Here is a 24655-nt window from a genome sequence, read left to right on the forward strand (position 1 = left end):
GACTGATGTAGTGGATATGCCTTGGTCACTTATAAGTTTCTCTTGACAGCTTTTACGGAGAACTGGTGATAAGAGAAATAACAAAACACAAAATTTAGTTGATATACCCTTGTCATTTAATAACAATCCACATTTAAATTAAAATCTGATTCACAATTGATAAACAGACAAATCCATGAATCACAGTTATGGTATTTTGCATACAAGACGGCACAAATACGGTTTATGTGCGTGTGCTAATAACAAAATGACACGGACATAAACTCCCGACAGGTGTTGGACAGGAGTGGTAGAATAAAAGAACCTTTGAAATCTTGGTCTAACACTCACTAGTTAATTTAATGTTTTCCATTATCAAATTCTGTGACGGCAAGAAAAATGTCAATTAGAAACATGAACCCTCAGCTTAATGTCTTTTTCAAAATATTTTTACCTGACATCAACTTACTGAAGATTCTTTCAAAACATGCACACCTGTACATGACTTTTCAATTTTGATAACTTTGGCCGAATGTGTTGTATGAGGTACATTTTCTGTCCTATGCGTAGTGTACATGGATTCTGGAGCTAAAATTCTGAATTTAAAGGGCAATAACTCCAATAGATATTATTGAATTGCAAAGCCCTCCATGCTTAACTACATATAGCTGTAAGTGTCAGGGCCATAACTCCGGCAAAAACTACTGAATTGTAATTTTTTTTCTCCATACACTAATACATAATTATGATGTACCTTCATCATGGCAAACTAAGAGAAATTCAACCCATGGTTTAAGAGTTATGAGGTTTCAAATACAGATAGGATGGTTCCTGAAATATTGAGTAATCCCTGCTGGACAAACTTGTTCCTGCTAGGTATAAAATCAATCATGATATATAATTGAAAATAATTAAGACACTTTATGACAAAGTAATGAGTCTCAAATTAAAGTTATTGTAAAATTAAAAACTAGTTCACAAAAATATCAACATAATGTTTTTAAAAGTGAAGATTTTTTAAGAAATATGGCCAAATTAAAAAGGTTCTCATGTAGACTTAACAAGCTTGGGACAATATTGATTGAAAAAAAAATCTCAAATAAATCATTAGGATTGTCTAATACTGGTGGGATTAATTTGTGAAAGTTTTTTTTCCATTATATGATTTTATAATATGACAATCTAGCAGTGGCATACCTGGTACTGAATGCGTATTTGCAGAGAAAGGGTTTTCATATATCCATATACACAAAACTTCAGTATACACAACAAAATGCTTTAAAATGAACACAGTTTCTGAGCAAATTTCCTTGTAATGAAAACACAAACTTTCAACAAAGACAAGAAAATTAACATTTCTAGTAAAAATTAAAATCTGTCAGAAATGAAACAAGTACAAAAAAGCAATATTTGATGTGGTTGTGAAGTATTGCAAGATAGGAAGACTTGGCTAGTTGGACTAGTGCAGTACAGTGATAAAGACATAGATGATATATTGTTTAAATGGACACATGGTTTAATGATTATACAAACATACAATTGCAATGTACTATGAAATTAACAGAAATCATATCATTCTTTGCACACATATAACATAACGATACACAATTACATACAAGCAGAGGAATATACATAACCATTTGCAACAATTTTTACTATTTATTTATCACAATGTATACAGAATGTAATTTATTCACTATACTTTACACACATGACATGATACCATGGAAAATGTCTAGTGTATTGGTAGAGAGTCCAATACATTGGCGACTTCAGGGAATGTATTTATGAACAGACAGCAAGAGTTTGATGCTTATACATGACTTTTCATAGATACTATGTTGTTTTCAACTAGCAAGGAAGGAAAGTTGAATTATAAAAGTTCAAAATACTTTTCTTTCATAGAGTAATCTTCAACACTTAAAATAAATTATATTCTAATTTTAAAATATATCTACTCTTATTTTATGACATCAGTATATCTTGATCTTAGGAACAGGAAGGAGATATAGTGTACCATCCTCAATACTTGAAGGTTATGTTCACTTTCTCTCCTTTTCACCCCTTGGATTATGTCACATGTTTATGTCAAAATCGAAGGCATACAATATCACAAGCTATGTGATTGGTGTTGGGAAATAAAAACCTGACCAATCAATATGATGATGTATTAAAAAAAAAAATAATAAAAGATTTTAATGTTCTAGAAGAGCAACAACTAGTCAATATAATGATAAAGGGATCTTCAGATTGGTTTAATGCACCTCAAAAATCAATTCAATTTTACAGTAACATATTTTAGGGGTCAAATATTTTCTCAACTTGGAACTTATATAGCCATTACCTTTGTTTAGATTATTAAAGAGAATTCACCAAATCCGAATGCACAATTTATTTCAGTTACTGCATAAGACTATTCATAATTAAATCACTGTAAATCTTCTGATTTTGTTTTTGTTTGTATATTTTACAAAATGGCAAAGTTTCATCAAAATTGAAAGTTATGAAGCATAGTGTTGCCGAACAGACATACAGAAACATGTTCACCAAACTGAGATATGTCCTGTCATTTGTTAATGAATATAGCTAGTAGGAAATGATCCTTAATACTAGTAACAAGTTAATGGTTTCATGGTCATGCATTAAAGTGTGTAATCTGTATACTAACTACAAATATAAAAACTTTAAAGGAGAAGACTGGTCAAATCTGGGTCAGATACAAGTTTTAATTTCAGACTTAATTATTTATATAACCCATGTCCAATTGTCAATTGAAACTAAAACAAAAATACAAAGACTAGATCTTGGAAAGAAACTTAAATTGTTAATACATTCAACACTTTATGACACATTCCAGTGAGTATCAAAGCACTGGTTTGGTGATTTGTTTTCATAATTATATATTATATTTTGCAGGTTACAGTACTCTACAGATAATAAACTATATATTTGGATTTGCTTGATTTCATCTATGTATGACTATACTTGATCATTCTTGTAATTAAATTACCTACATAATACATAAAATACTCCTATACACTGAAGTGTACTAAATGATATCATAATTACTTGGTAAGACACAGTTCAGAAGTAGCAGAAGAACGTTTAGTTAAAACAGTGATCACTAGGCAATACAAAATATATATCTATCTCAAGAAAATTACTTTCTTATTAAATACTAATGGAATTTACAATGATATAATGTGATTGAATGAAAAAATTGGCAAATGAAAAATCGACAATGTGCACGTGCATGGCATTATACATGTAGAACTAAAACTGAACTGAAACAGAAAGTTTTCAAATATAGGAAAAGATGCAGTAGATTCATATTGTTGACAATACTTTTAAAATAACAGTTAAAAACAAAGAATATGTTCATTATGGGCACTGAGAAATACTTAAGGTAATATTCTTATAAAAAGTGAAGCAGAAAGTGGAAAACCAGCAGAGTTAAAATCTACAAAAGCTGCCAAAGGAAAGGTCTATATATACATAAATAAACAACATCAGCAGGATTTTAGGCAACGTCCAAGGAGAGAAAAATAGACAAAATGTTAGTTCATTAATTATAATAGTGAAAATATAATTCTTTATTTTGATCTATTAGAGATTACAAAGGAAAGATCAATTGTCACTGAATCTTAGTACATTGTAGTTGTAGATCTGCAGCAACCCAAAAAATGCCCAAGGTAGGTAATAAAAATAGTTTTTTTTTTTACAAAATATAATTTAAAAGAAAGCTAGACACAACCAGTGAAGGTAGAAATATAACTAATTGCAACTGTCAAAGCTTGTATACATTTAATAAATATCATATATATGTATGTATTAATGTGTTTACATGATTCACGATGGCTTGTCCTTGAATCTTTGAATTATACCTACAAACAGGTGTTTGTCCCTACTACAATATAAAATCACCAGGTCCGTCTTTATTTCATAAAGGAACAACACTGGTCCAACAGTTTGGACCGTAAAAACGAAAATGGCCCCAAGACAGCTTTTGTGAAATTGATTATTTATTGTTAATTAAGACCAGTATATATTAAAAAAAAAACCAAAAAAAAACCACACCCTGCAAAAGCAACTATAGTTATGTTGCAAACACAGGGACTTTGCACAATTTCCCTTCTCCAGGGCCTGTATATGTGTAATATAAAACACATATACAGGTGATATGATTGGGAATTTGTTTCAAACTAATGTAAAATAGGTATGATAAAATAACTAAATGTCAAGTCATGTTTTTATTATGGACCAATTGGTAGGAGGAGGCACAAAGCATAGCTGTGTGTAATACATCTGGATCGTGTAATGGATGGCCTATAATGTAGGTAGTGATACATTAAAGAATGAAGGAATGGGATTATGTATTGTCATATACTCTTGTCAAACTAAAATAAAATCTAACAGCTAATCTGTAATATTATGCACCAATAGTTGTTCATCACACAATACAAAGAATTACACCATGTCACTCATGTGTCCATAAATGTTCTAGCATCAATACAATCTACTTATGTCATTCATGTGACCATAAACCCTCTAGCACATAGTTTTACATTAAAGTGAATGTCTGTTCACCAATAGAAGTTAGCACACATGCAACTCTTACAAATATATACATAATGGTAGTTACTTGAATAGAAATGCTTTGATTATAACATTGGGAAGCTATATAACGTCATTTTAATATTGTTTCATATTCTTCAATGGTCCGTACACATCGGTGGGAACTAGGGGAATCGACAGTGAACAGCACATAGATTTTGTCAAATACAATTTATGTTATCGTCCAATAAAATCCAAGAATTTCAGTGAAACAGAAAGAGAAAATTTGAATGCATCCATTCATTTCTTCACACATAGTAGGACATCTGGCAAAACTTGGCACACTTAATACAGAGTTAGACAAATTTATCACAAAATCATACAAATGATAAGACATCAACTGTAACACAGATATTGGTCCAAGTTATAACTAGTTGTTCATCTAAAGTATGTCTAGTCGACATCAATCACAATAAAACTCACTAACCATACATCTCATTCGATGTACAAGCCATTATTAAAATATCACATTTGGCACCTTAACAGTACATATAAATGCTTATCATCCCTCTCCATATTTTTACCTTATCACTTCACAAATATAATTCCTATTATGCTGTATCATTGTTTCCACTAACCCTCCAAAATCGAAATTAATTCTACTTCATATTAAACAATATTGTCATTGTAACTCCTTTATCCTCAAAATAATTCTTTGACTTTCGAGGGAAAAAAATTCATTATTCGACATGTTCTGAATTAATTGTTCCTAATTTATAACAATATCTCACTAACAGTAGTTGTTTCCTCCTCTGATATCCTTGTCAATATAGCATGTCCTTATCTGTTCAGGATTCTCAATGCTGGATCCTGTCAATGATTTCCTACCATGTCTTAATCTTAGTATACTGATAGTCAGCTATCAACTGATTAGTCCTCCTCCTCTCCTCTCTCTCCCTCAGATAATGTGTGTCGTTGTTCATCGTATAAGTTTCTGGCATAGTTAATTTGTTGAGAGACCTGTAAAATAAACAAATCAGTGATATAACTCGGCCTGAAGTATGTTATACATACATGTACTAGATTACTGTATAGTGCTTTCAAATCGCGGGGTCAATACTTCATGTTTTTGTTTTCAAAACATATTTTCAGCTTCCTATAATTCTCAGATCTGTTGTTTATTAATATCTTTTTCAGGCGCAGATTTGTTGTTAATATCTTTTTCAGCCATCATTATTCTAGTTTGCTTTGCAATGTGTTCTTTTTCAAAGCTTGTTGGTATGTGTGAAAATCTTGCACTATGTATAAACCATCCTGACTGCTGTCATGCAACATGATTTCAGATGAAAGAATTGAGAGGTACCTTGTTAGCTCACCTGCTTAAAGCTAAATATTTCACTGGTGTTAAGAATTTGCAGATTTTAGCGACAACATGAATATAGCGAAAATAATCCCCCGCGAAATATATTAACTGCTATATAATACGTAGTTCCAAGACGTATTCACCTTGCAATCAGTCCAAGGGACAAGCATACACCAGGTTGCTGTTAACTCAAATCTAAAGTTAGGAGTGGGCTTATTGCAGTACAATGAGATAGCATATAATGACAATTCTGTTAGAATGCAATATACAGGTGGGGCTTATTTAGTAGGTATAGACTTGGTGGTATACAAATCATGTGGTTACTTACCCTCTGAGCCATGTGTCTTTTTTCACAGCGGATCTGGGGTCGTTTATATGCTGCCCCAGTCGACTTGTCACTACCATCATCACCCTGCTTGAAAAGCTCAATGTAATATCTGTCATCTGTGAAAGAAAAAGTTACGCTGTTAGTATCTGTATGATTATTAATACATGTACAATGTTTATATCTTTATTTATGGAAGAAAAAATAGTTGGTTGTTTATTTAGTGCTGTTTATATAATTATATGTTTCAAATAGAAAAACCAAGAGTTAATGTTTACATTCATAGTAAAATCTCTGTTATCATTTGGAATATTCGTTTCAGATTACCCATAATAACACTTGTGCCTGGAGCAAATTCTACACCTAAATATATTGGTTTTCAGTAACTTTGATATTGAATTGTGCAAAATATTTTTAATATCGAAAGTTCAATATTATGATGACTTATAGGCAATAATAAAGAAATTCAAATTTAAACTCACTGTTCTCTGTGATTTTACACTCTACAATTTCTCTGTGCGAGACTTGCAGTATGATGTTGTCTGGGTGTAAACTTCCCTTCCTCAGGAAATACACATGTTTACTCGTGATGAGAGCCTTCAAACCTTCCTCCATTCCAGACCGTACCTTCTCTAATGCGATAAAACTGGAACAGAAAAGAAGCATTTAATCAAAAATGCTTATCAACTAAAATATAAAACACTGATTTCGTCAGCTTTATACCATCAACATCAAGATTCCTAATGTCACCTGTCATTTTCATACATAAAATATCACTAACATTTTGATACTAACATTTCAAGCTGTCACAGATTTAATACATAATACATGCATAAGAATCTGAATACTGAAATTCCCAACTCCTTTCCAACCTTCATAAATACATCTGATTTAAATGACATTTTTTCTAGATTTTTTTCATCATCGTTTTATCCTTACTTACAATTCATCCTGTTTGTTCTTGTTGAACTTGTACATGAGTTCTTGTGACCTTGCCTGAAGGTCAGAGTAAGATGGCAGCAGGCCACCAGGACCATGACAACAGCGTGGCCATCGCACACGATCAGGACATTTGTGGGAACTACTGCTGCTTGTGTCCTTCACAGCATTTGCTGCACCCGATGCAAGATCGAGGACTCCTGCTACTGGTTTTGTTACTGTGCCTATCATACCCTTACCAAAGCCTGTGAATAGACCCTGCAAATAAATAAAGAAACCATGTTATTCATCTCTACACAAAAGGCGAGAAATTATTTAATTACCCCGAATTACATGATAGGATATAATACATATTGATGATTTGAAATTAAACAAGAGGTCAAAGGTCAAGGTCAGTAGTTCCATAAATGTAGTGCCAATGGAAGGTCTTGTCACAAGGAACGAAATGTCGAGTATGAAAACCCTATCTCGTACAGTTTACATACTGTGGTCAAGGATAAAGTTTTTCAAAAGTAGGACAAAGGTCATAGTTAAGATCACCAGGTCAACATATGTAATACCAATGGATGCCAGGGGAAAATAGCTCCCCTGGATTTCATCCTTGTAAGCCCAAAAACATTTGCACCAGGTGTGATGCTGCAATGTACATAATGTTCTATATACATGTGTAAATAGGTCTTAATGTAAGAGAAATCCTGAGTACCTAGAAATAATGGTCAGGCAGATTAGTCATATCTATTCACATCATATTGGTGAATGGATGTATATTATCCATTGCATTGTGATGGATAAGACAAAGTGTTACAAGGGCCATAACTCTGTATATTGTGGACCAACTAATTTTAATATACTATCTGGGTAGATATTTAACTGCAAGTATTATAAGCAATAGTCTGTGACTGAGTACATGGTTCTGTAATATGCCACAGAATAATGCAAGGATAGATGGTGTTGAAATCTGTAGTGCCCTCGAATAGTCTACATATTACTGGTGGAGGAATTATAATGTCCATGTTTCAGCCATACTGACCTCAACTCCTTCCTCCTTTACACCTTCATATGTCTGAGTGACGATACTGGTTAGTCCTCCATACAGACCGTACCCAAATCCTTTGATGCCAGCCACAAGATGGCTGCCCCCACCTCCACTGTGTGTTCGGATCTGGTCACGGGTATCATTGTGTTTTGTGTCCATGTTGAGTGTCCCAACACCATCGGATAGGGATGTTACAAACTGATAAGAACAATAGTTAGAAACTGTTCAAAATTGTGAATTTTAAATATAAATCTAAAGGAACAGTTTCCCAAATAAAAATGTCCAAAATAAATAGACTATTACCAATCATTTCAAAGTATGCATTATATACAAAGCATAGAATTAATAAGGCCATAGTTGATCATATTGATATTGAATTTATTTGAATCACATCAATCAAAAGACTAATTACAACTACATACCAGAAACTCTGTATGTAAACTGGAGACCTACCTTCGCTGCAGAGTTGGAAACGCCATGGGTGACATTTTTCAGCAGTCCACCAACATTTCCATCCTTGATCAGTCCAGATATACCCTCAGTGACATCATTGAACAGTCCCAGCGGATTGCCAAGGAAGTCGACAGAACCAAGGATCTTGGCAGCTTGACTTTTTAATTCCTGCGAGTCATTTCATGTTGAAATTTAAAAGTATGGATTTGAGAAACATGTACATGTTTAATTTTGTATAATTCAAAGTTGGCTAAAATTTATCAAGTTCACCAAAAGTCTGATGATATAGGGCACATGTTTGTATAATGAATTATTAGCTTATAAAACAACTAGTATTGCATGCACATGTGTTAATTTTTAAAAAATCAATTTTTACTTTCAAGGACATTTTTGTAATTAATCATTTATTCCACTTTCAAAAACAGAAAAGAATACATTGTATTTCCAATTTTATTTTAATCTCTCTCAAAAAAAGCATCCCTTAAAATAACAAGCTTTTAACTGTTATGTACTACAGTCTACTTTTCTAAGTGGCACCTGATGTCTTGATATCATTTTAACACTTACGTTGGTGTAGTGGATCATTAGTTCCCGAGTCAGGAAATCCATGGTTTCAAATGGATGGTGTCTGACAAAGGGATCTGAAAAGATGTATAGTATTGCCATATGACAAGAATTATGAGAAAAGAGCTGGAAAGACCCACTAGACAACTGCATCAAACTACTCTTATTGATTCAATCAAACAACAATAAATGCCTAACTGAATTTTTGCTCACAAGTGTAGTACTGTAGCTCTTTTTATCATTTGGTGTTTTACAATCACTTCAATTTAGTTTATTTATTGGGGTTTCGCCCTATGATCAGTACAGGCAGGGTCTCCAGTATTAACTGGCATGGCTACCTCACTGAAAAGCATACAGGAGCCTGTCCCATGCTATCCTGAACATTCGGGGTAAAAAACCTTGCTGCAGGATAAAACCACAACAACACAGGAGAGTCTGTAGTCTAAGTTTCCTGAGACAAAATGCCCGGAGTACGGATAATCAAGCCATACTCCTCAGATCTTTACCTGATAGTATTGTGCATGCTCTACTGCCTCAAGTATCAAGGTCCATATGTTGAGGTAACATGGTAACAAGATTACATACAACATTTACGATACTGCCGCAGCAGAAATGTAATTTTTACCCAAATCAACTTTGGCATCCTCAAACTTGACAAGCGGGATTGAGGTGGCATTTTTGATGTGCTGGAGATCTAAGGACAATTTATTAGCTGTCACCATACTGAGGCTCAAGCGACTCGTGTTGATCTTTAGGGTCCCAAAATAGTAACGTTTTGACTTCACAGATGTAGCGGCTACCAATGCTCTGGGGAAACAGAAAAGAAACAATGGCAGTGTTGGTTATGGTGATTAGAATATTCTAAATCACTTACAATTATTGTTGACACCAAATCAAAACCACAAACACAAATCACAAATATTCAGTTGTAAATAAATTATTACATACTTTCTGGTATCAAATTCCTTCTGGTCTGATTTTTGATCCACCCTTTCCTCGACTGTGTCTGCATTGTCAGATCCAATAAACTGGATAATTTTCCAAAGCAGGCGTTCCTCAAGCTGAACACTCATCTTCTTCATTGTGATAAACAAATGCTACAGAGGAAAAGGAAGCAGTTAATTGTTATTTATCATGGACAGCTAACACTGTTCTAATATCAACATATATCCACAATAAGTACTACCAGGTATTTGCGTTTTTTTGACTGTTGAATACCTTATACCTAGAAATGCAGTACCAAATAAAACAGGTTCTCCCCATACAACATAAATCAGGCTGTTCTAGTGTATAGTTGTTAATATCCACAGGGCTTTAATTTTGGTCTACTCACTGTCATTAAATATAACACAAATATACAAACATATGTATAGACTAAAGTGTTAACTGTAGAACACAAACTGTCTGGGAAACTGTAGAATATTAACAAGATGTGATTGCCCAAAATCTAATACTTGTGAATCAAATTAGGACAACTGCAAAATACTAGCCCAGTGAAATATAACAAAGACTAAGTATCAAGTCTATATCTGCTGTCTGTAGGGATGGCATACCTTGTAGATGTCTGCGTTCCACTTGGTGTTAGGTATCTTGTGTACAGCCATGTGTAGGGCGTAATTTTTGTCAGGCCCCTCCTGTTTGGAGGTCGGTGTCACAAAGAGCATCACTGGGCGCTGGGTACCAAACAACTGGTTGTCCATCTACAATAACAAATGTTGAATGACTACCTAGGAGTGTGAGTTACAATGACTACCTACGGAGTGTGAGTTACAATGACTACTTAGGAGTGTGAGTTACAATGTCTACCTACGGAGTGTGAGTTACAATGACTACTTAGGAGTGTGAGTTACAATGTCTACCTACGGAGTGTGAGTTACAATGACTACCTACGGAGTGTGAGTTACAATGACTACCTAGGAGTGTGAGTTACAATGACTACTTAGGAGTGTGAGTTACAATGTCTACCTACGGAGTGTGAGTTACAATGACTACCTACGGAGTGTGAGTTACAATGACTACCTACGGAGTGTGAGTTACAATGACTACTTAGGAGTGTGAGTTACAATGTCTACCTACGGAGTGTGAGTTACAATGACTACCTACGGAGTGTGAGTTACAATGACTATCTAGGAGTGTGAGTTACAATGACTACCTAGGAGTGTGAGTTACAATGTCTACCTACGGAGTGTGAGTTACAATGACTACCTACGGAGTGTGAGTTACAATGACTACCTAGGAGTGTGAGTTACAATGTCTACCTAGGAGTGTGAGTTACAATGTCTACCTACGGAGTGTGAGTTACAATGACTACCTACGGAGTGTGAGTTACAATGACTACCTACGGAGTGTGAGTTACAATGTCTACCTACGGAGTGTGAGTTACAATGACTACCTAGGAGTGTGAGTTACATTGACTACCTACGGAGTGTGAGTTACAATGACTACCTAGGAGTGTGAGTTACAATGACTACCTACGGAGTGTGAGTTACAATGACTACCTAGGAGTGTGAGTTACATTGACTACCTACGGAGTGTGAGTTACAATGACTACCTAGGAGTGTGAGTTACAATGACTACCTACAGAGTGTGAGTTACAATGTCTACCTACGGAGTGTGAGTTACAATGTCTACCTAGGAGTGTGAGTTACAATGTCTACCTACAGAGTGTGAGTTACAATGTCTACCTACAGAGTGTGAGTTACAATGACTACCTACGGAGTGTGAGTTACAATGACTACCTACAGAGTGTGAGTTACAATGTCTACCTAGGAGTGTGAGTTACAATGACTACCTAGGAGTGTGAGTTACAATGTCTACCTAGGAGTGTGAGTTACAATGACTACCTACGGAGTGTGAGTTACAATGACTACCTACGGAGTGTGAGTTACAATGACTACTTAGGAGTGTGAGTTACAATGACTACCTAGGAGTGTGAGTTACAATGTCTACCTAGGAGTGTGAGTTACAATGACTACCTATAGCTAGGAGTGTGAGTTACAATGACTACCTAGGAGTGTGAGTTACAATGACTACCTAGGAGTGTGAGTTACAATGTCTACCTAGGAGTGTGAGTTACAATGACTACCTACGGAGTGTGAGTTACAATGACTACCTACGGAGTGTGAGTTACAATGACTACTTAGGAGTGTGAGTTACAATGACTACCTACGGAGTGTGAGTTACAATGACTACCTACGGAGTGTGAGTTACAATGACTACCTAGGAGTGTGAGTTACAATGACTACCTACGGAGTGTGAGTTACAATGACTACCTACGGAGTGTGAGTTACAATGACTACCTTAGGAGTGTGAGTTACAATGACTACCTAGGAGTGTGAGTTACAATGACTACCTACAGAGTGTGAGTTACAATGACTACCTAGGAGTGTGAGTTACAATGACTACTTAGGAGTGTGAGTTACAATGACTACCTAGGAGTGTGAGTTACAATGACTACCTACGGAGTGTGAGTTACAATGTCTACCTACGGAGTGTGAGTTACAATGACTACCTACGGAGTGTGAGTTACAATGACTACCTACGGAGTGTGAGTTACAATGACTACCTAGGAGTGTGAGTTACAATGTCTACCTACGGAGTGTGAGTTACAATGTCTACCTAGGAGTGTGAGTTACAATGTCTACCTACAGAGTGTGAGTTACATTGACTACCTACGGAGTGTGAGTTACAATGACTACCTAGGAGTGTGAGTTACAATGACTACCTACAGAGTGTGAGTTACAATGACTACCTAGGAGTGTGAGTTACAATGACTACCTACGGAGTGTGAGTTACAATGTCTACCTACGGAGTGTGAGTTACAATAAGTGAAACAGCATACAATGTACTAGAAAGATCAACAAATATAATATCTTAGGTATTGAGAGGAAATTGAAAACGTAAATTGTTTACAACACACTATGCACAATAATAACAAAAGGCGAGCACAATATGTTACTATTTGTCTCAGTTGGCCTAAAAAGCAGCAAATAATTTTTCAAAACATACTAAAATGAAATACAGTAGTACATTTGATTGCAATTCTGTGCATTTTTGGGTACGGTATAAATTGCTTATCACTGTGACAGGATATTGTCCCTTATGATGTAACAAGATTGCTACATCATTAGGCCATGATAGGAGCAGATCAGTAATTATTTGGCTGCCTACCATTATACCGATGCAGCATGTTGTCATGATAGCTGATCAGTAACTGTTGGGCCGACTTTCATTGGATTGATGTAGCTACATTGTGTGGCTAAGATAGGATGATGTAGCTACATCGTGTGGCTAAGATAGGAGTTTATCAGTAACTGTTTGTTTCAGCAAGATATTTACTGATCATGGCTTCAAAGTGTAGTAAATTTATTTTTATTTTTTTTAGAAATTTTATTAAATTGAGAGCAAGTTCTCACAGAAATTAAAATAACTTGGAGGGATCATTCATTGAATGTAATGCTAATGTTCATCTTTTAAAAAAAAATTATCCTCCAGTGATCCTGCCAGAAACTTCATTTTCGTAAGGCTTTGCCATTGTCATGACAAATTGATAATCTTCAAGAAATTGCAAATTTAAGGTTTCTGATGATAATGATTATAATATTTCAACAAGTCGAAAGAGTTTTCATAGTTTTTAGTGGATTACAGTGTATATTGTAAGAAATAAATAATTGAGTTGAATTACCACTACAGTTAAAAGAAAGAAATGTAAACAATTCTTAGAGTGATCTGATGGTAGTAATAAACATAATTGCAATGATTCTATTCTCCTTCAATGTTTGATTATCCAACATTGTTACATACTTAGATCTTTTTCCTATTTAAATGCAAGCTATACTCCTGCAAAGTTTCTTTTCACTTTTCATGTACAGAGTGTTACCTGAACACTGGCCACACTGATGTCCATCATGATACTGGAGGGCATTGAGCAGTAGTCTATAATAATATTCCTCATAGAGATGTACAGTAGCTCCTCTGCATTCTTGTTCACCAGTGAAATCCCTAATCCACCCTTCAGATTCATGGACAGCTACAAAAGTAATGCTAAATTCAGGTTTGGAGGAAAACATTTTTATGAATAAGATGTGAATCGGAAAATGCTTAATCAACACAAAGTCAAAAAAACATAAAGATACTCAAGTACTCTTTATGGTAGATAGTGGTGTCTTTTGCTTCTACGACAAAAATGATATAACAGTAAACAGGGCATCATAATATCAAAATACATGTCTTGATCTTTTATACAATTCGATGACATGTAACTTTGAGTTAATTGATAAAACATCATGTGAGAGTACTAGAGTAGAACTAGAAAATGTCTTGTAAGACATAAATACCCTGAAACCTCAGCAGTTCCTGAGATTAGCTTGTTACATTGCATCGGGATGGGATTGGACGGACATGGTGGGGGCATAACTATCATGAAAAATTATCAAGCAGTATATTATTGTCTATTTAAGTTTAGGTAACTTATAGCTGTTTTGTTACAGAAAATGTACTGAATGATGGCAGTGTACTATCTGTTATAGATTGTTCTAGAGAGTATCATAACAGATGTATGACATTAACAGTCCTGGTCAAATCAATAATGAAAGAAATCGTCAGACTGAATGTACATGACTTTATCAATCAAGTGAACAGTCTAGCCTCAGAGGACCATAAATATTTACCTCAAGACTGGTTTTTGGTCCAATATGGTCCTTGGTCTTTCCTCGTTTATCATCATTCTCACCGATATCATATACTTCCCATCCATCCTCATCTACTGAACTCCTCTGTTGCACAACCTGCTGCTTATCACAAACCAAATATCATGTTAAATAAGTTTGACCATAAGCAGTAAAGTTAATCAATGAATTGAAGTAATTTATTGGATCAATGAATCTTGATAAATTTAGCCCCTAAGCAAAACAAACAAGGCACTTTTAATTGTAATGGGGCTCGTTACAGAAGTCCCCAAACTATCCCTAGAGGAAACTTCTAAGTCCATTGTTTTACTGGTTGAGGACTTATAAGTCCCTAAACTTCAGTCCCTTAATACAAGGGACATAACTCTTTATCCATTAGGCCCTAATTCAGTTAGAATACTAGAAAGTAAAAAATTCAGAAAGTACATGACAACATGATGCAAAGTGAGCACAGGATAATCACTTAATTATACTGTGATACACGTTTACAACATTTAATGGCACATGACCAGCTGTCATAGGTTCGTGACTAACATAGGTTTGTGACTAACAAACAAAATATGTTGAACTGGTCCAACCTGTGATCAAAAGAATACCATTACCTGCAAAGTAATTAATATATACTTCATAATTTCAATTTGATTCCAGGAATGATAAAAATATAACACAAGACTTGTACGTGATGAAAATCAAACCTACACTACCTTTTTCTGGGTGTCTGTAATTTCCAGCACTCTGATTGGACCATCCATCATGACCCTGACTGAGAGGTGGCCTGATCCAGGGTGGAGGCGCTGACTGGACATCTGGGCCTGTATGGGGACTGAGCTGGACGGCGGACTAGGACCAAGCACTCCTACAGCACCTGGAAACCATTACAAGGATATTTGAGATGGATGCTCATAGTTAACGTATGACTATAATGTCATGTGGACTGCAGTGTTGTTTATCTGCATAAAAGAATCCTTACATTTAACTCATGATATATTTCAAAGACACAATGAATTAGATGCATGTCAGAACAGAACCTTTGGATTTTAAAGAAGCATCAATCCTTCTGTTTTTGGGCCCATATAATTTCAATTTGAAGCATATATATATTTCTGTTATTCTCCATTAAATGAGTGTTTCTTATAGTTGAATTTTCTTGACATCCATTTGGTTTCCTGACTTAATATTTAATACAATTTATTGAAGTGTGTCGTACCATCCTGAAGGAAATCTCCAAGGGCCTGAACACAGAGCACACCACTTCCACAGCACAGCTTCCCCTACACAATCACAAGCCACACATGATAACATTAAAAAGACAACATGATCACAAAGTCATATAGTTATAGCAGAAAATCCTTAATCATCAAAACAACTTTTACTATGTCTTTATTATGTTTCAACAGGAAAGTTGTGATTAAAAACTTACATCCTTGAAGGACCATTTCTGTGTGGACTTCCTACGTTCATCTATCTTCCTCAAAGTAAGCAGCTCCATTTTGCCTGGCTGTCGGGCGATACCTGCAATATCCAGAACCAGGCGATTGGATGATGTCCCCTGTTTACGAGGATCACGAGGAGGCATGGAACCCTCGTGCTCCAACATTCCTTTGGTAGTCATACGCCAGAGCTGTGACCGCTTCCCATTTTCCTGCAATCAATTAAAGACTAGATAAAAATATGTATAATTTTGTAACAGCTGACTTGAATTTAAATATAAACAAAAAATGTGTCATTACAAACTATCATTTTTTAAATTGCCCTGTTTATAATATATATTACAGAATATCTGATACCCTGATGGCATGACTAAAACCAAATCACAGTTAGATAACAGTAGTCGGACATTTTTGGATTAGCTGATAACCAGATATTTTCCTGAGGGCTTTGTTTACATGTATTCATGTTTGTAACTTACCTTTTTCCTGAACACGATGTGGCTTTCATGAATACAATCTAGTACCAAGTCTTGCTTGTTCTCATCAAGAACAGTCCTACACACAAAAAGGAAGTATTTATTCAGCAATTTATCAGGGTGCAGCTAAACAGAACTGGTAAAAAGTGTTGCCTTTATAAAAATAAGACATTTACAGTATATGTTTCCTTGTCTGTCTTTAACAGCTGACAAAGTATACATACATGCATGTAACAAAATCAGCAAATTCCTTTAAATGTCTTCTCCAACTAGAGAGTTAATAAGTCTTGAAAGTATTTAAGACAATTGAGGAAATACTTACCGGTTAAAGGAGGCAGTAGCAGCAAGGTAGATAAAGTTTTGGTAGTACAGCTTTTCTCCCTCCACCAGTTTGTTCATGTCATAAGTAGCACTTGTTCCTCCCTGTACATTCAGTGAGATAGACGGGGCCAATGTTGGCTCGTCCCATCCATAGGCCACTGAAAAATCAACATCAGTGTAAAGTAGTTGTGAAACTAGCTTAAAAATAAAACCATAGAAAGTGGGAGCTCACATTAGGTAGGTATATAATACCCCCAACCCACTATCAATATCAAAAATAAGTTTGTCCAAGAGGTCATGACATTTCTTGTACACATACTTTGCACAGATGGACGAAGAGACACCCCCCTTCCTTTAGTTAGTGGGAGTATAATAAACTTTTATAACAGTATTACCTTAATACAACAACTGTTGACCACAACAATCCACAGAGATCTCCTACATTTGATTTGTAATATTACTGTTACAGTATGAACAGAGGAACACATATTCCTGTCTAGCATCTCAACAGTAATCTAATTCTAGTCTCTGGTATGATAATCCACAACTCTACCAACTGAGCCCAAAGCGACATACTCAGTCTGCTGAGTGTGTTATTCCAGCACTTTTTATTTTTCACATCTTCACAGACTTGTCTCCCTTTTCAAGATTTCTGTATCACCCCATAGGGTGTGCTTTCCCAACCTGTACGATATGACAGATATCGCGTGCTGGTAACAATACAATGATGTCACGATAAAAATACAATGACACAACAGCAACAAAACAATAATGTAACATCAACAATTCAATCACGTCACAGCAACATTGTGTTTGCAATATTTGTGAAAATACGTCAAGTACCCTGTGCAAATAAAATAAAATCGTGGGAAAAAAAATAATCATCCTCTATAATGAGGACAGAACAAAGAAGTCTCTAACCCTTGGTTAGAGAGTTGGACAAACAAGAATATCACTCTGTCAGGTTGGAGATTTCTCTATCATACCTTCAAGGTAGGGAATTATTCTATTAATCTTCAGCCAACTGTCAAGTTATCATATGCCAGAATCTAACAAACCACAATTTTATCTATAATAAATGATTTTTTTTAATAATGTCACTAAACAAATAAATTCTAGTCATCTAGTGGCAATCTTCTGCCCTAACTGTAGTCAGTCAGGGGTTACAGACTAATCTGGTGTGGGATTCAGTCTCATGACCCAGGGATTAACCCTAAGATGGAAGTTAGTTACGTGACCCAGGGATTTACCCTAAGATGGGATTTAGTCATGTGACCCAGGGATTAACCCTAAGATGGGATTCAGTCTCGTGACCCAGGGATTAACCCTAAGATGGGATTTAGTCACGTGACCCAGGGATTAATCCTAAGATGGGATTTAGTCACGTGACCAAGGGATTAACCCTAAGGTGGGATTCAGTCTCGTGACTCAGGGATTAACCCTAAGGTGTGATTTAGTCACATGACCCAGGGATTAACCCTAAGGTGGGATTCAGTCTCGTGACTCAGGGATTAACCCTAAGGTGGGATTCAGTCTCGCGATTCAGGGATTAACCCTATGGTGTGATTTAGTCTCGTGCACACAGGGATTAACCCTAAGGTGGGATTCAGTCTCGTGACCCAGGGATTAACCCTAAGGTGGGATTCAGTCTCGTGACCCAGGGATTAACCCTAAGGTGTGATTCAGTCTCATGATTCAGGGATTAACCCTAGGGTGTGATTCAGTCTCATGACACAGGGATTAACCCTAAGGTGGGATTCAGTCTCGTGACCCAGGGATTAACCCTAAGGTGTGATTCAGTCTCATGATTCAGGGATTAACCCTAAGGTGGGATAGTCTCGGGTAAGGGATTACCAGGATAACCCTAAGATGGGATTCAGACATGTGACCCAGGGATTGACCCTAAGGTGGGATTCAGTCTCGTGACCCAGGGATTAACCCTCAGGTGGGATTCAGTCTCATGACCCAGGGATTAACCCTAAGGTGGGATTTAGTCACGTGACCCAGGGATTAACCCTCAGGTGGGATTCAGTCTCATGACCCAGGGATTAACCCTAAGGTGGGATTTAGTCACGTGACCCAGGGATTAACCCTAAGGCGGGATTCAGTCTCGTGACCCAGGGATTAACCGTATGGTAGGATTCAGTCTTGTGACCCAGGGATTAACAATAAGATTTTATTTCTCATAAGACTATCGGTAATGAGTGTTATTTACCATACAACAGAATCCAAAAGACTTACCCGAGGTGTGTGGCTTTATGTTGGACATAAGAGTGACATCTTCTATGCCTGTCTGGTAGTACTTGATCGGCACTTCTGCTTTGTTGTCTATTCTGAAGGGTGGTGGCATCTCTTCAGCATCACCGAACACAATGAAAAAAGTTGACCCCTGCATAACTACCTCCACCTTTAATAAGTGTGATACGTCATCTGTGGTTCTGAAATCATGATATCATATAAGACCATTGTTAAATTTGAGTACTGATTAATGGCATTTCATGTTCTAACTGCAAGATTTTCTACTTACAAAAATCTATTCCATAACAAGATTTCAGATCTGTACATAAAGATTTGATATGTAACACCTTTATAGTTTATTTATTTATTTATCTGCTGAATACAATATTTTTGTCATAACAAATCAGTTTCTGTATTACCGGTAATATATTCAGACTGTTGTAGTAACACTAAAAACTTGAAACATGGGCTAAAACCATTGCTAAGGAGTGGATCTTGTCTGAGATTGATTCACATTAATATGTACATAAAAATTTTGTTTGCATTTCATCCTCCCTGACTGACCTCATGTTGATGTGGAAGGAGTCAATGCGGTCTATCCTAAATCCACCGGACCACCTACACTGGGGCACATCCATCAGCCGTACACACAACAGCTGGTCAAGGTCCAGTCTCGGCCAATGAAATGGCAGCTTACACCCGGGTAAAGCAGTCAGGTGACCATCAATACTTCTTGTTAATGTCTGGATCAAATGAACACAAAATGCTTGTTTCTGATTCTGCTGATTTAAGGGAAGTATTTCTGTTATAATGATTTCTATAGACATACCATGTAAAAGATGAAATAGTCTTTACAGTCAGTATTGATTATAACTACATTACTAGGAACAATTTAATATCCCAGCAGTAACAAACTTAAGACCTGATTTGCTGCACTATTTATCTTATGAACAAGGAACAACAAACTCCAGAAATACCAAAGGGTTTTTCATATTCCCTTTAAGTTAATTTTCCGAGAAGTAGACTGAATATTAATTACCTAAATGAAGCAGAAACTTGATAATCATTTGTCAGAAAAGGTAAAATAGCAAATGTTGCATTTGAATTAGTACTTCCATGCACTTTACATTACCTTTATTATTATATCACATTTTTTTCCAAATTCTTCACATTTTCTAGTAAGTGGGTTTTTTTAAACTTCAATTTTGTATCTTGACTTACCTCCCTTCTGCTAATATGCCTCTGTACTAGAGCCAAATTGTGGCTGGATTGATTGTCAATTTCAAACCTTGGGGCGAAGGTCACAATGTTTGTGTCTCGGTATTTTCCCTTTCCCTGTCTAACCTCTATACCTATGTTGTAAACCCTGCATTAAAAATACAAACATATTAATATACACTTCAATTTAATATATATTTTATCAATACATTCAAACTTTGCTATTTCCATACAGGTATTTATTAATAACGACATATTATAATTGTTTAGTTATACGACTATTCATAGAAGCTTTGTGTGTAATGAATTCAACTAAGACCTATAACATAAAATCATGCTGAAAATATTTTACTTAATATATACTGTATATAGTTTACATCAATGAATGTTAACTTATAATGGTTAAATTATAATTAGTAGATATTAATAACTGAATTGAGTTATTAATAATGATATAAAATATTTTTAAAAAGGGCATGGCATTAAATGTCATAACTTTTTTCTTTTTTGTGTGTGGACAAAACCAGTTAGGAACATACTGCATGATCTTTTCTTAACTGATTTATTTACATGCAAATACAAATCTAGCAACACTTATCATACCATGCAAAAATGGAAAAAATTAAGTGGAAATAAAAAATATCATTAATGTTGCATAATTAGTTTTACTAAGTATATTGTGTATCAGATATACATTTGATTATAAATTAAATACAGGTACATATTCGTGCCTTGTATACAGAGTGAATAAAAATGCCAGTGGTAAAGCTAACACTGTCTGTTTGTACTTAGGTGGATCTAAATATCCTTAAACCTTCAGTCGGTACCTGGAGGTATGAAGGGGCGAGGAAACTTTGTAATTTTGTCCTAAAGAAGCCCACAAAGGGATTAGTTTGTCCTAAAGAAGCCTGCTAAGGAGTAATTTTGTCCCACAAAAGCCTGTCAAGTGATAATTTTGTCCTAAAGAAGCCTACTAATGGGTTACTTTGCCCTAAAGAAGACTACAAAGGGGTTATGTTGTCCTAAAGAAGCCTGCTTAGGAATAATTGTGTGCTAAAGAAGCCTTCTAAGGGGTAATTTTGTGCTAAAGAAGCCTACTAATGGGTAATGTTGTCATGAGGACGCCCTCTGAGAAGTAAAACTGGTTGACAGAGACCAAATAAATTGAAGAAACCTACACAGCTGCTGTTGTGATTGATAACCCTTTGTGAATAAAACATAAAGGTCACAAAAGTGTAAAAGCATACAATGTGTATCGGGTATAACTATTAATACACGATTTGATTCTAAATCAGGTGCATATTTCTCCTCTGTATATGCAGTGAAGCAGCTTGTGAATGTGTAATGTACAATGCACTGTTAGGTTGTCTTCTGGTCAAAAGCATGGTTAATGTAACATTGTAAATGTAAATGTAAACTTTATTTGTTTTACAACAATTGCGAAACAAGTTGTATCAACTTATATTAATCACACTTGTTGGCCCGGATGGAAACGCACAAGGGGTCTTACTGTGGGAGGAAACCGGAGTCCCCGGGGAAAACCCATGTGGCCGGGTAGGTGACCTCATACCTTTTCACGTCCTATCGTAACATTGTACAATGCATGTAAATGTGTATAAGATTTTCATTTTTGTTCAAGAAACATGTCAAATATGTAAAAATAAGTGAAAATTAAACTGGTCACCTTGTGTTATAGGAGAGCTGGTAATGCAAATAGAACTGATAAAAAATTTCTATATCAAAAGTCATAGAATCTATGATATTCAAGTGAAAAATTCATAAGTCCAGCTTTCAGGGAAACAACTCTCAAGTTGAATAAATGAATTTTAGAAATACCATACAACATTTTGTTTTCATTGGCTTAATCTTAATCAAGGAGATATTGGTGATTATTTTCAACCAACTCATCATTATCATACCTATAATTAAGTAACTAGTACCGATTTTCGATACAAAATTCATTGACATAATAAAGTAAGATTCATACATAAAAAGGATTAAACAAAAGGTCTTGTAAGAAAAGTAAAGCAGCATTATCTCCATATAATAGATGTGGCATCACAAAAAGTCACAAAAAGATTTAGTTAAGCTGTCAACAAACAATGAAACTACATATGGGTACAAAGGGAAATGTTACAGTAACCACTCTTTCTAATTTACGTGTGAGAGTTACTTCCCTTTTTTCACTTTCAGTTGTTTAGGGATCAAAACTACGATCCATAATTATTCATATTTATTACCTTGTTGTCTTATATGTACTACTGTAACAGTAAGAGTTGTTATTATGGAGGTTATTGAGTTCAAGACAAACCTTTCAATGAAAGGTCAAAGGTCAAAATAGAGGTCATACTGTCAGAGTGACCAATTTTTATAATTGTTACATTTTTGTTGCCACACAACTGCATAAAATCTGCCTCAGCCCATAAGAGAAATATAAGGAGCACATCAGTTATAATTGCCCCTGTTAGTTAGGCCACACTCTAGCTTTATTGCAGCCAAGAGAGCAACAAAATGAGCATACCAAGGTACTGACCACTTGTGGCTCAGATTCTCCAATACTAGCCTAAATGTGGAAAATTGAGATGAAAAAAAATCTGTGTTAGCTGCTAATATATTCATGTATTAGTCGAAAATAATCTCCTTGCAAAAAGTAACCATAATCTTTTCTTCCATTTTTGCAACATACTCATAACAAGCATCACTAGTTAGTCAGAATTCTTTTGTTTATTGGTAGAGTAGTTTGGTGAGGCTTTACAATGACCGTGAAATCCATATACACAAATGTCTGATTTAAACCATGCTTTATTCACTTCAAGAATTTAAGGTTTGAAACTAACTTCAAGTTTATAGTCTAAGAGTGATCAGTCTAATTGACAATGCTGTATGTTGATAATTTATTTCTGGAGTCAGCCTGTTTATTCAGACATGAATCTCTAGCGATGTGAACAGAAATATCTTTTGATGTTAATGTTGTATCATTTATCATCCAACATTGTTATAGTAAAGGTAAATTTCCATAGGTTAATGCTATTTAAGACTTTATCTGGGAAACAAACACAGGTTCCGTTAGCAGGTTCATCCAATTTCAGTACATGAACATAATTTATATTTGTCACTTAACTGGAAATTTTACATTTAAGTATCATAAAAACTTACTGATAACCTTATAAGTTAACACAATTAACAGAGTGTTTGAAATAAACAAAATAAAATTCCCACAACAATTAATGAAAAGTACATGCATACTAAAAACAAATATTGACTATCTTAAAAATTATCTAAGGAAAATAAGATTGACAGAAAATTTAAGAAAAATAATTCCAACGTGCAGACCAGAACGCATGAACTTAAGATCGGCCCTGTCCAGCAGTCACCCTGATGTACAGCTTTCCCCTTATGAGGACAGTCTACTCCAACAGCTGAGATACAAGTCCGTGCAATGAAGCACCGGCACCTGGCTGTCCGCCACCAGAGGTAAGGGAGATAACTGTGGACTTACTGGAGTGCATTAGAGATAGCAATGGTAAACCTGCGTTTGGTCTGATGTTGTAGCTCTACTAACCAATCGGGACGATTCTGTTCTTTCGGCACCACGTACAGCTTCCGCATACCAGTACCACTCTCCAAAGAAAATCGGTGACACCTTGGGATCACAAAAGAAATCATGGCTCAAGTAATAGATAGGAAAGGTAATAAATTTGGTCTTCTATTTAAACAGCATTTTGATTTGATTTTGATTTGATTTGATCAACTTACTGATTAACTAATTTTGTAGAAAACCATTTATAAATTGATGTTTTGGCAATAAGTTCACATAAATACTGACCCCAGTGATATTCTCAACAACAACATAGTTTCTTCATTCTTTGATCATAATAGGTTGGATGTGTTCAACAACAAAGCGACTATTGAACTAATTTCTTTATCAAATTCCCTGAAAAAAGCTTAACATCCCATCCATCAGTTAGAAGGACTAATCCAGCTGAAAGCAGGTAAAACAATATAGGTTTTAAAAAACATCATGGTTTATATTAATAAATAAAGCTTTCTCTTGGATCTTTAAATAGTTTTA

The 24655-nt window shown here is 35.3% G+C and overlaps 1 protein-coding gene across 1 annotated transcript in view; it reads right to left on the reverse strand.

Moving 5' to 3' along the window:
* Window positions 1-93: 93 nt before the first annotated feature.
* Window positions 94-24655, reverse strand: part of LOC117327569 (vacuolar protein sorting-associated protein 13D-like) — a 97626-nt gene continuing 73064 nt past the window's right edge. Inside the window, 21 exon segments of the mRNA XM_033884627.1 lie at window positions 94-5553; window positions 6225-6340; window positions 6704-6867; window positions 7165-7418; window positions 8191-8394; window positions 8650-8817; window positions 9217-9290; window positions 9839-10020; window positions 10162-10310; window positions 10767-10913; window positions 14093-14242; window positions 14883-15005; window positions 15605-15765; window positions 16108-16171; window positions 16321-16542; window positions 16810-16885; window positions 17129-17285; window positions 19369-19565; window positions 19930-20108; window positions 20587-20731; window positions 24083-24226. Of these exon segments, the coding sequence (XP_033740518.1) occupies window positions 5464-5553; window positions 6225-6340; window positions 6704-6867; window positions 7165-7418; window positions 8191-8394; window positions 8650-8817; window positions 9217-9290; window positions 9839-10020; window positions 10162-10310; window positions 10767-10913; window positions 14093-14242; window positions 14883-15005; window positions 15605-15765; window positions 16108-16171; window positions 16321-16542; window positions 16810-16885; window positions 17129-17285; window positions 19369-19565; window positions 19930-20108; window positions 20587-20731; window positions 24083-24226 (3166 nt within the window). The 3' untranslated portion in view covers window positions 94-5463.

This window comes from Pecten maximus, chromosome 5, assembly GCF_902652985.1.
Source record: "Pecten maximus chromosome 5, xPecMax1.1, whole genome shotgun sequence".
Taxonomy (NCBI): Eukaryota; Metazoa; Mollusca; class Bivalvia; order Pectinida; family Pectinidae; genus Pecten; species Pecten maximus.